The 12,290-nt window shown below is 34.5% G+C and overlaps 1 protein-coding gene across 1 annotated transcript; it reads left to right on the top strand.

Annotated features, from left to right (window-relative positions):
- Positions 1-758: 758 nt before the first annotated feature.
- Positions 759-6,068, top strand: LOC144440309 (26S proteasome non-ATPase regulatory subunit 9-like). Its single transcript, XM_078129668.1, has 6 exons — positions 759-861; positions 1,639-1,741; positions 3,325-3,506; positions 4,145-4,246; positions 4,636-4,724; positions 4,961-6,068. Exons 1-6 carry the CDS (start codon positions 766-768, stop codon positions 4,992-4,994), a joined length of 606 nt encoding a protein of 201 aa, XP_077985794.1. The 5' UTR covers positions 759-765; the 3' UTR covers positions 4,995-6,068.
- Positions 6,069-12,290: the final 6,222 nt, after the last annotated feature.

The following is a 12,290-nucleotide window of genomic DNA, read 5'->3' as shown; positions in this document are numbered from 1 at the left end:
AGTTTAGTTGATGGTTTCGCAAAAACATATTAATTTTCTGTGAATAAATGGCAGACTAAAATATGAAAAGGTCAAATAACTATTTCGTTAAGACTAGACGCGATTAATTCGTCTTTAGTGTTGGCAATTTAAGACTTTCTTTCATGTATGTAAACAATCATTTTGTTTTGTTTGCCCTTTTAAAAAAAATTAATGAACAGTTATGTTTGTCCTGCTGCTATTTGTCTTTTTGCATCTATACTTCAGTTAGTTACCATAAATTTCAAAAAAGTAACAATTTGCACCTAAAGTATAACGTAATTTTCAAAAGACATTCCAGTGCATTCCTTTTCAAAGATAAATTAGGGTATGTTCCTTTTCTTATCTAAAGATAATTGAAGTCTATCAAAAAGTTATGTATAAATCACTTAAATTCAAATATTTCTAAAAATCTAAAATCCATTATTAGATGAGGGATAAACTGAAATATTCAAATATATTGCTTGTAATTGTCACCATGTTCTCGCATAGTAGATAAAAAAAAGTCCTCCAGTCACTTTGCATAAGTAGCTCTTGTGAATATAAAAATTATGTTTCGCAACCTAATTATTCAATTTAATATTATCGTTACGAATAATATTTGTATTATTCGCGCCTGACCTTCCGTACCAAAATGATTACACAATCAACCCAACATATTCCCTAACCGTACAACAGAGATAACTTTTGATATGGCTTAGTGGACTAGCTCGCCCTCACAGTTCACTGTGTGAGATGAATTTCAAGATGTCTGCGTCCAGTAAAGACAGCGTAAAACAACTCATTGAGAGGAAAGATGCCATGGAAAAAGAAATTAAAGAATTTTACGAAGTTCTCGACTCGGTAAGAATATGGGTTTACACTGTTCTTTCATTTTGACGAGTTTGATACATAACCACTCACAAACTAGACGTTGTATACATTCCTAGAGTTATCATTCCTGAAAACTGCATGTTCATCATCACAGATTGTTGTTGTTGTTGTTGTTGTTGTTGTTGTTGTTGTTGTTGTTGTTGTTGTTGTTGTTACGTTATTCCTTTTCGTGAAGGTTGGGATGGAGTCTTTCCCTTACGAGCAACAACAAGAACATCATCCATAATGAACATACGCAACATAGTTTTGGACAATTCTGTCATTTTGACAAGTTTAATGCATGGCCACTCACAAACTATCCACATCTCAATCAAGCGTTACTATTCATATATAGTTTTCATGTTCTTATTGTTACACGTAAGGTAAATCCTCCATCCCAACCTCGATAAGAAAAGACAATCCTTACCACACAAACTAATAATGTAGTCATATATTCATGAAATATATTCATATTATATGAAATATCAACTTTCCATAGTTAAAACTTGTATTCGATAAATTGCAAAAAGCTGAAAAAAAAATGAAAAAAAAAATGTAAAAAGTTTGTATTCAATATTGTACGTACAATACCAAAGATTTTACACATTTATCAGTCTTTTACATTTTGAGTCACAAACAAGGACCTTCCATATGTTGTTTAACATTAAGCCATGAGAAACTTGTTTTATGAATTAAAATACTTAAATCCCCCCCCCCCCCCAATCCTCATCCATATGACCACTTTAAAATGTTGATGTTTATTTCTAGCAAAAAGGTGTTGGTATGAACGGTCCACTGGTTGACAACGATGGCTATCCAAGGAATGATATTGATATTTATACAGTCAGGACAGCCAGGAATCAAATTATTTGTAAGTTTTTATCATCAATGCTTGGCCTAAAACAGTGCTTGAAATTAACTTTTTTCCTTGGTAGTTCCAGTGGGCTACCAGTACCAATTTCAGAAAGTTGTAGCCCAAGGATGGTGACCAATAGTCTCATATTCCTGAACTGAAAACAGAATTCCTCTATTGGAAATTAAATACATGTATGTGTGTTATCAAAATAATGTCCGTAAATCTTCCATCCTTGAAACCATGCATAATCAGTGGTAGCCTGAGTGGGCTACTAGCTGCAAATTATGGTCCCCATGACAATAATTGGTAGTGTGTGGGACTGCTATTAATTTCAAGCCCTGCAGAACCCAGTCTTGTGGAGATTATGCTTCCATTTTATCCCTACCACGCGACATTTAGCTTGTATAGTCAAACCTGGTTATAATTTCCTGCAGCAATATTTAATATGGTAATTATGTTTACATCATATGGCTCAACCCTCTGAGTTTGTTTTACTCTAATGTCCAATGAGTGAAACACCAAGCTACATCATTCTAGCTGTAATGTCCCATGAGTGAAACACCAAGCCTACATCATTTTAGCTGTAATGTCCCATGAGTGAAACACCAAGCCTACATCATTCTAGCTGTAATGTCCCATGAGTGAAACACCAAGCCTACATCAATTTAGTTGTAATGTCCCATGAGCGAAACACCAAGTTTACATCATTTTAGCTGTAATGTCCAATGAGTGAAACACCAAGCCTACATCATTTCAGCTGTAATGTCCCATGAGTGAAACACCAAGCCTACATCATTTTAGCTGTAATGTCCCATGAGTGAAACACCAAGTCTACACCATTGTAGCTGTAATCTGATGATGCTATCGACATCTCACAGTGGAAAGGAATAAAAAGCCGACAAGAATTTGTGCCTGTTTTTTGGTCACACCTTCATTAAAGCAATAGGTCGGTAGTAAAAATTACATGTGGTTGGGAAAAGTGAAAACAAGATCCACACGACTGGATTCCAGCCTGCTTGTGAGAGGTCAATCAAGGCACTGTCTCAGAATAGAGTTAGTTAACATTAGGAAGATTTTTTCTTCCTAGAATGTGACATGATTATTTCAAATGACACATGTCTTTCTAAATACCATTTCTATATACATGCTACATGGTATGTATAATGTCACAGATGCTTCACTGTGGTGATAGATATTGGCAAACAAAGGTAACGCAGTAGTCTGAATAGAGGGCGCACTCTCAAAAAGTGTTTGAACAAAATGATCGTGGAACCTGTCTTCCAACTAGCCTACTGCTAAGTGAAGAATCACGAACAAATCTTTTGGCAGTTTACATGTAATGTCCAGTGTGAAAAAAAGATTGTAATCTTGTGATTAAAAGTATTTTGATTGGCCCAAAGTCCAAGTTATACATACTCGTGATAATATGACATTCAATGGTTTATTTGATAGAAATTTCAAAATTTCAAGATATGAATATTTGTCTATATGTATTTGTTTGTTTACTTAATTGTTTGTTTAATTATTATGTATGTATTTATTTATTTATACTATTAATTCGTTAATCATATTTTGACAACAATTTGTTGTACACGAAGGTTTACAGAATGACCACAAAGACATCATGAAAGATATTGAGCAAGGTCTTCATTTACTACACTCTCAAGAAAAAACCAGCAATCATAAACCTAGTGAACAGCCAATGGAAACTGACAGTGCACTACCAAGGCCGTTTGCAAAAATTGAAACAGTTACTCCAGGGTCACCTGCAGCTTCAGGGGTTAGTGTTTGGTGTCTTTAGAATTGTCCAATCACGGTGGCACACGTTTAAATTACCGTATTCACTTGGGTTAGCGCCCTCACGTGGGCAAGCATCCAGTGCTTTTGTAAAAGTTTTTTGAATTGGGTGAAAATGTTTCAAACCTCAATTTAGCAGCATTTACCAGAAGACTATATGTAACATGCACATATGTAACACACAAATAGTTGCTACACAAGTAACTCAATACATTGCAAAAAGGTAAAACATGTATTAAAAAAAAAAAAAAAAAAAAAAAAAAAAAAAAAAAAAAAAAGGTGTTATTGTATGTACAATAATAAAAATTTTACTTAGTTATCAGTCTTTTGCACAAATTATTGAATTAAAAACCAATGACTTGGCATATGTTTTACATTGATTTTTCAAGTAGGATGCCATGATAAAATTGTTTTATAAATCCAAAATCCAAAATATATACCCAATCCTCATCCATACGGCCACTTCAAGTTTTTTTCATTCAATTGTATCCTTGTCATCTGTGTTTATCCTGTTTTAGTTACTTAGTTTGAGAAATATTTTATCTTTTGGGTCATGGAAAACATAGAATTGAGTACTGCTGAGCTAATGCAAAATGTAATTTCATTTGATAAAATTTGCAGGGGCTATTAGTTGGAGATACTGTTGTAAAATTTGGTTCCGTCACAACAGATAACTTCCAGACACTATTGAATATTGCTGAAGTTGTGAAACATGGACAAGGGGTAAGTTTTATTTGGTAAAAAATATTTTATGTAATAAAGTAAATTGAGCAAAAAAAAAAAATTTTCAAGTGTTATAAGGATACTTTTTTTTCAGAAAGACTTGAGTAAATTGAAACACCAGAACATTTTATGAAAAATAACTGATATTTTGTTGGAAGCTGAGAACCAGGGATTTAATCATGGAGGGGGGAGGGGGAGGGAGGGAGGGAGGGAGGGAGGAGAGAGAGAGAGAGAGAGAGAGAGAGAGAGAGAGAGAGAGAGAGAGAGAGAGAGAGAGAGAGAGAGAGAGAGAGAGAGAATGTTAATATGAAATAAGTGATTTTGAACACGAGAACTCAGGAATAATATGGTCCTATATTTGAAATATTTCTGTATTTTACTCCGAACAGCGCCCTCTCAGTGTTCTTGTTATTAGGAATGGAGAGCTGGTACATTTAGGAATAACACCACAGACATGGTCAGGAAGAGGACTTCTTGGGTAAGAACAATTTAGTAATTGGAAGTTGTAGATTCATCTATTTATGTTGCCTTGCTAGCATGTTTGTGCTGGTAGTAAAACTGCACCAGTTGTGACACAGTACTTAAACATAATTGAAAATTATTAATCTACGACCTATTTCTTTGTTTTATTTGTTGTGTGTTGTACTTATTATTAATTATTCACTAGTAGTTATATTTCATTTCTTTATTGTTTTTTTTTTCTGTTTATTGCAGATGTAATATTGTTCCGTTCAACATGAGAAAGTGAATACATATTGAAAGCAACATGCAAAATTAATATCAGTCCATCGGGTGACTTATTTTTTGTTGGACCACCAATTCTGCCAACTGAGACTATTAAAAATCAGTCCAACTATCACACATCAGGACTGCACCTGTATAAATGTTTTTTTTCTGGTTTCTGAATCTTCAGTCTCTTAAAACATGCCTGCATTAAACGTCACATAATACACAATATTTCTCAAAGATAGTTACAAAGCAGTGGATGCATTATGCACATTCCACACACTTTTGAGTATACGATATACCAAAATTGGTGCCATGCATTGGTCATGCATATACATGTATGATCACGGTGTAATCAAGACAGTGTAAATTCTGGAAGCCCCCCAAAATTGTACACTGGAATATCATGGAAGTCTGCAAATTTAAAACATTCCATAGCTGTTTATACATGCTATCATCAAAGTCACTACCCATTAGTGAGTCTCACTACAACTAAGTCCATTGATAGATTTTAAACATGTCACCTATATATATAATTTTAGTTTGTGTCCTTCTTAGGTTGTCGAAAGAACATAAAAACAAAGTGATGATCAGGTAGCTATGGTAACAGTTACATTGTAATTCTTTATATCAGCAGATGAAAAAAAAACATTGTTTAAAGTTCTGACAGTGAGCTATAAATTAATTTACAAAGGTTATAATGCACAAACAGTTCAAAGTTTTGTTGCATTTAGCTTTCGATCAGTCTTGATTGCTGATCCTCATCAGAATGACAAATTACTTAGTTAACAGCTGACCACTAGTTAGCGGTATGATTTGTCTTGGTTGACAATCCATATCAGAATGACAAATTACATAGTTACATGTATTGTTTTTGATAGTTTGGAAGAATTTATTCTGAAGTTGTTATGACTACAATCGTAAAGTGGCCATATGGATGAGGTTTGTGTATTTACTTTGGATTTTTAATGTATAATTTATGAAGCAATTTTATAATGGCTTCCTACTTGAAAAGTAAATGTGAATCAACATATGCTATAAATTGCAAATGATTAATAAATGTGTCAAATGTTTGTAATTGTATGTACAATGACAAACTTTTTACACTTTTTTATAGCTTTTTGCAGTGAATTGAATTATTACAAGCGCAGACTTGGTATATGTTGTTTCATATTGATTTTTCAAGTAGGAAGCCATGATAAACAAATTAGAAATCCAAAATAAATATCAAATTCTCATCCATATGACCATGTTAACATCTTTTTGGTATGTTCTCCATATTGATTGCTAGAACAGATGAAAATCATTTGGTTCAACAACATTGACTGATGTACAGTGTTGGAGAGTAATGCCAATAAACATGGTTGAATCTGCCTACATTATTTATGGTCATTTTATTCAAATATTTGTTTATCACCATCAGTCTCTCTGCTTGTACAGCTTTTTCCTCAAAAAATGGTATTTCTGCTTTGTTCTTTATAGTAAATAAAAAAAGACAAACTGGTTTTTAACTACCAGATTTTATCTCGTTAACGAATACTACTTGTACTGCATGTTAATTGGAATGGAGTAAAGCTTTTGAATGACGAGGATAGCATTCCTATATGTACCAACAAAAATGATGAGAAACTGGTACATCATATGTCAACATCAAAATGTTTCCTGGGCATCATATACCATCAACACACTTGTTTGGTAAATGCTACACATAGTAAACTGTCATCCATAAGGTTCCATGATGGCATACATGGACTGGATGGTTTTTGAAATGCATACATGTACAGCTATAGAAACGTGCAGAATTCTTTACTCCTAGACATGCGAAGGGGCCCTCACTACTGGAATAACACATTTTTAAAAAAATGATTCCGAGAATTATTGGAGAAAATAGAGGTTAAAAGAAGCAAACAAGCCATATTCTTACATCAGATTTTAATTACATTGGTCATATATTTACTAACTGATCAGTTTTACACAAGAACTCAAGTACTGATAATGTCCAAAATGCATTTGGAAACTGTTTGCTACATTTTTACTATGAAATAACAACATTATCCAAGCATGATAATGATATGTCTGCAGAAATATGTACATCTCCACATTATAAAATTATGTGAGAAAACTTGAATATATTCTGGCTCAAAATTTAACGGTACAGTATCTTTACACAGTGACCCCTTCTCTCTGTCCATGCAATGATGTCATCTGTGACAACAATGCTGTCAGGGTCATACACTTCACTGTCGGCTATTTGTGACACAAATTCACCCTGTGAAGTGAAATGCAGTAGTCTACCTTCATCACCCCACCTTCCTTCACACACGTACAAATTATCAAACTGATCCAGACACAGTCCTCTAGGTTTCTTCAAGAGTTGGTGGGTCTGTGTTGTGAGTTTGTTGAGATCTTTATCCAATATATGGATGCAATGCTGGTTGTAATCTGATACCATAATGTGCCCATTTGTATTTACACAGATAGAATAGAGATCACCAACACCACCTAGTTTACATGACCTAATCAGTTTCTTGGATTTACCATCTATACAATGTACACACCCCTCATCCCAATCTGTAATATAGATGTCTCCCATTGACAAACATATGGTATCAGGACAGATATGTTTACCCTGATATGTAAATTGTAGAACTTTGATAATTTTACATTTCTCAGTACAAATCACTACATTGTAGTTATTGCAATCAGTGATATAGAAATGACCGTTATTGAACACAACAACATCAATAGGACAGAACTGATTATCAAATGAATTGAACTGAATTACACTCTTGCAGTTCAATTCACAGTCCAAAACTAGAACCCTGTAATTTCCACTATCACACAAAGCAAAGTCTCCATTATTCCTATGGAATAGTCCCCTAGGGTGTTTAAGTTTTCTTTCCCGTGTTCCTTCTCCTGGGAATTTACGGATGGTGCCTTTTCTGGGTGATCCTGGAATAACAAAAGGAAAGTTCAAAGGTCAATTAGCAGACAAGTACTATTTGTAAAATATAATCGATATCAATTAATTCAAACTGTTTATGATAAATAATTTCCCTTTTGTTAGATACCTAGTGTAGGGCTCTGACTGTCCATATCACTCCATACTCTGTCTGTCTGTCCAATGTGTCCACCTATCTGTCTGTCGGTTTGTCTGTCTGTCCACCTGTCTGTCAATTTGTCTGTTAGTCTAACCATTTGGAATATGCACTACTAATATACTTGCATTTGTTGAGGAGCGGACAGAGATATTAATGAACTTACTCTGTTTGGTTGCCATTTTAGCAGGTACTCGATCTCTAGACTTGAGAATGTGCTACCATAACACTAGTACTGTCCCTTTTATCCAGCATCTGTTTAGCAACCCGATAATGAGTCCGACATATGCATACCAATGAATGTCTCATCTATGTAGCAATGCACCACAAACATATTTCATATTTTTTCATGGAAGACACGCATTACATCATTTCTTTATCTTCAGCCATTTCAACCATTGCTCAAGTCAATTATATATATGTAGCTGTAAAAAAACAGAATATTAGACATTAATAAACTCCTAAATATCAAGCGATTAAAGTGACCATATGTATGAGGATTTGGTATATACTTTGGATGTTTAAGTTAAACAACAATTTTATCATAATGGCTTCCTGAAACAACACATGTCAAGTTCTTGTTTGTAACTTAATAAATTGCACAAGATTGATGGTGCGGTGTCAAACATTTGTTTTTGTATGTTTTACACATTTTTTTAGCTGTTTGCAATGTATTGAGTTACCAGCACAGACTTGGTCTGTGTTGTTTCACATTGATTTTTCAAGTAGGAAGCCATGATAATTTTTTTACTACAATATATAATAACTTCTGACCCTGCTCATTTTTTACACCAACATTGATTTTGCCTCATGCTCTAATTACAGATCGTAGAGTCATGCCATTTTCGGCCACCAGTTGTGTTACATGTCCAAGCACCTGCTGGTGCACAAAAAGAGTAATAAAAACGACAGATTTTTATGAATAAAATATGGTGCATTGTCAAACAATATCACTTTGGGCACATTTATTTTCTCGTCTCCATTCCATTTAAGACAACTGATACACACATATCATGGATCTATAAATCATGACAGATCCTTGCCTGCCTAGCCTATACATAGCTTAAATTCTGGTAAATTAGTCCACAGCATTACTCGTATTAGTTGCCTCACCTCCTGCAACCTGCTGTTATATGTATTAAATAATTTCATTTAAACTTTGCACGAAAAACTGATAGATATAATGGAGAATATATTGTTCATGGTTCCATGAATCAATAGGACAGTACAATATAGTTACTTTGGAACGATAAATTGGAAACAAAGGCGACGTTTCGATCCGTCTACTTGGGACCTTGATCACACAAGTATTTAGTACGTTATGTCGGAGAGAGACACATCAACGCTCAATATTAAACTAAGTCATTGTGTGATCAAGGTCCGACGTAGTAGACGGATCGAAACGTAGCATTCATTACCAATTTATCGTTCCAAAGTAACTATAATTATTGTACTGTACTGTTAGATATAGCTATGCCAGAGTACACGCTTTGTTGGCTTAAAAGATAGCCCATACAATCCTTGAAACTCAATGAGATGCATACAATGTATGACTCAAATTCCCGGCCGGTGTCATTGACAACCTGTTGCTAGTAAACAACATGGCGTCTACCAATCTTCGCTAAAATGTCAATTTTTCTGTCACTTCCTTTGTGAGTGCTGTTAGAACCTTAGTTCGTAGTATATAAGAATATTTAGGTAATGGTGTATTGTATGACATTGACCCCTTACTCTCTCATGTTATGTTCAGTTAGTAGTTTCTAGTACTGTTTGCCCTACATTCTGCATTCAAGTCTCGATGGTACTACAACATATTAGACGTCTTTCAAACGACCGCCTTCTGCTAGTATTAATAACCACGTATCGTAAGATGTTTGTGAATATTATTTTTGGCGGGCCCGGGGTAAGATGGAGTGGAATATAAACAGTAGAATGCACATATGAAAACAAATGCTATTTGGGTCAACAGCCTAGCTGCAACAACACTTTTAGTTTTGTGCCAAACAGCAAATTTTAAACTCTTCAAAGTTAGTATTATTATACATTGTAACTTAGAACTCACCTTAACACAGAGATATTTAAGTCTGAATGAGAAGAACTCAGGACTGTACATATCCAAGTTTATAAATCGTTATTTTTTCCTGTGAAAATGAACTCAAACATGTTGATGGCGAGACTGTGCTTCACGTCATTATGAATGGGTAGGTCTGTCAGCCCACATGAATACGAACAACACAGTGTACGTTGTTATATGTGAAACTTCTTTGTACTGGTGACAGTATTGAATGCTATGGAGACAACTTAACCGGTCCTGGTTAGTGCCTAGAACCTTCACTTACACACTGTACAAGGAGCGATCGTGTTTGAATTTCAGACTATACTTTGGATCATCATCATCATCATCATCATCATCATCATCATCATCATCATCATCATCATCATCGTCATCGTCGTCGTCGTCGTCGTCGTCGTCATTATCATATATCATCAAAATATCCATAACACAGATAAAAAAGGGATGAAATATTAAAGTATATACTACTATACTTATTTCCAAATAAAAAAAGGGTTGGGAGGCAATCTTCAAGCGTATACCATTACAGAATCAAGCCATTAGCTAAGGAAGTGGGGTTTCTTATCTTTCTTATCACTGAATAATGTTTGTTGGCAATATTTACAAATGTGATAAAGCACTATTACATAACACATCTGGCAAAGCTAAGCTCAATATCTAAGTGTGAAGCCCCTAATGTCATATCAGTTGTTATCAGTTTTATGGACCCATTATCAGTGACATTGCAAATAGCTTTAGAGATGCAAACAATTTTTATGACACCCAACTTGCTGGCTCACCAAGTCGGGAAAGTTGCACTTGAACTGCTAATGCAAAGAATCCGTCATGATTAGGCAAACTTTGAGGACGGAAAAGACATATAAAACAAACACGTTTTAAAAACAAACAAACAAACAAACAAACAAACAAACAAAAACAAATTATAATTTTTGTCGCCTGCAAGACACTCTAATAAATCTGTTGAGGTATTTACCACATTGACGACTGTTAGCTTTTCAAAAGTTTACTAAATGTATTTGATTTATCAGTAAACTTAGACGAAGTATGATTACTGAGAGACTAAGATGACACTATAGAATTGCAATACAATTAATGCATGTACACTCCTTAATTATTAGTCTCATTACAAGTTAATGAAGAGGTGATAAATTCTTTTTTTATATTCTATTTTGTGTGACTCAACATTTTTCGTTTAACTTTTTATTTTCTTACGGGGTTTCCAAAGGACCGACAGTGACAGAGCGAAACCACCACGGTTTAGTGCAGTTATATTTTACCATGTCATGATAGTCTGGTATTATAGGGCAAATTATAAAATTGACCAGAAGTTTTTAAATAAATTGCGATGCCATTACGTTCTACGAGGTCAAATTTTCATCTAAAGTCATTTGTAGCACTACGAATAGCCGTGAAGTTGGTAAACTCTGATAAGACAGTAATAACGGCCGTGGTAGGAAATAGGGGGGGGGGGGAACAGTCCAAAGAAACGATTGATATGATGGTAATATTAATAGATTTATTTTAAATATAGAGAAAATTAGGAAAATAACATGAATTCGTGATTTTATTTTTAATTCGTCCTGATCCCTGTGGTGTAACTTATCACGGGGATTACGATGAAACGTCACATGACACAAGTCACCTGATAGTATACGTAACTGAACTATGACACGGCCTTCAAAGCTAGCTGAGCCGACCTACCTTCACCAGCCAGTCATGGCCATGGCTGAGTGGTAAAATACAAACAAACACACTGCAGCGACAGACCATTACGAATTAATAATTCCTATTCTTACACAGTATAAAGAATTCAAGGTACGTAATCATTAACTCCATTACTGTAAGAGATTTCTTTAAACCGTATTAAAATATCATGTCTATGATCTAGTTGGACAGTAGCTATAGCTCTGCTTGCAGACAAAGTACATTTTCCGTAAGTCGGAACTCGATTCTGTCATTCTCCCATCAAGGCCAATGTGTAAGGACGATGCTGAAGTTGTCTGCAAAAACGAATTGAAAAACACATTCAAAAACGTAATCGTAAACGTATTCGGGTAACTGACCGCAACTGACCTTTTTCAGTTCAAATTTCGAAAACAACTTTTAAATCGTAAATTTTAATAAACAGAATTGTACTTTTATCGTA

Source organism: Glandiceps talaboti, chromosome 9 (assembly GCF_964340395.1).
Source record: "Glandiceps talaboti chromosome 9, keGlaTala1.1, whole genome shotgun sequence".
Lineage (NCBI taxonomy): Eukaryota > Metazoa > Hemichordata > Enteropneusta > Spengelidae > Glandiceps > Glandiceps talaboti.
This window is presented reverse-complemented; position numbering and strand designations above follow the sequence as displayed.

Excerpts from the sequence above, each read along its gene's own strand:
- LOC144440309 (XM_078129668.1), top strand. The coding sequence starts at position 766 with ATGTCTGCGTCCAGTAAAGACAGCGTAAAACAACTCATTGAGAGGAAA. Across the intron at positions 862-1,638 it reads TTTACGAAGTTCTCGACTCG|CAAAAAGGTGTTGGTATGAA; the intron begins GTAAGAATATGG and ends GTTTATTTCTAG. Across the intron at positions 4,247-4,635 it reads TTGTGAAACATGGACAAGGG|CGCCCTCTCAGTGTTCTTGT; the intron begins GTAAGTTTTATT and ends TACTCCGAACAG.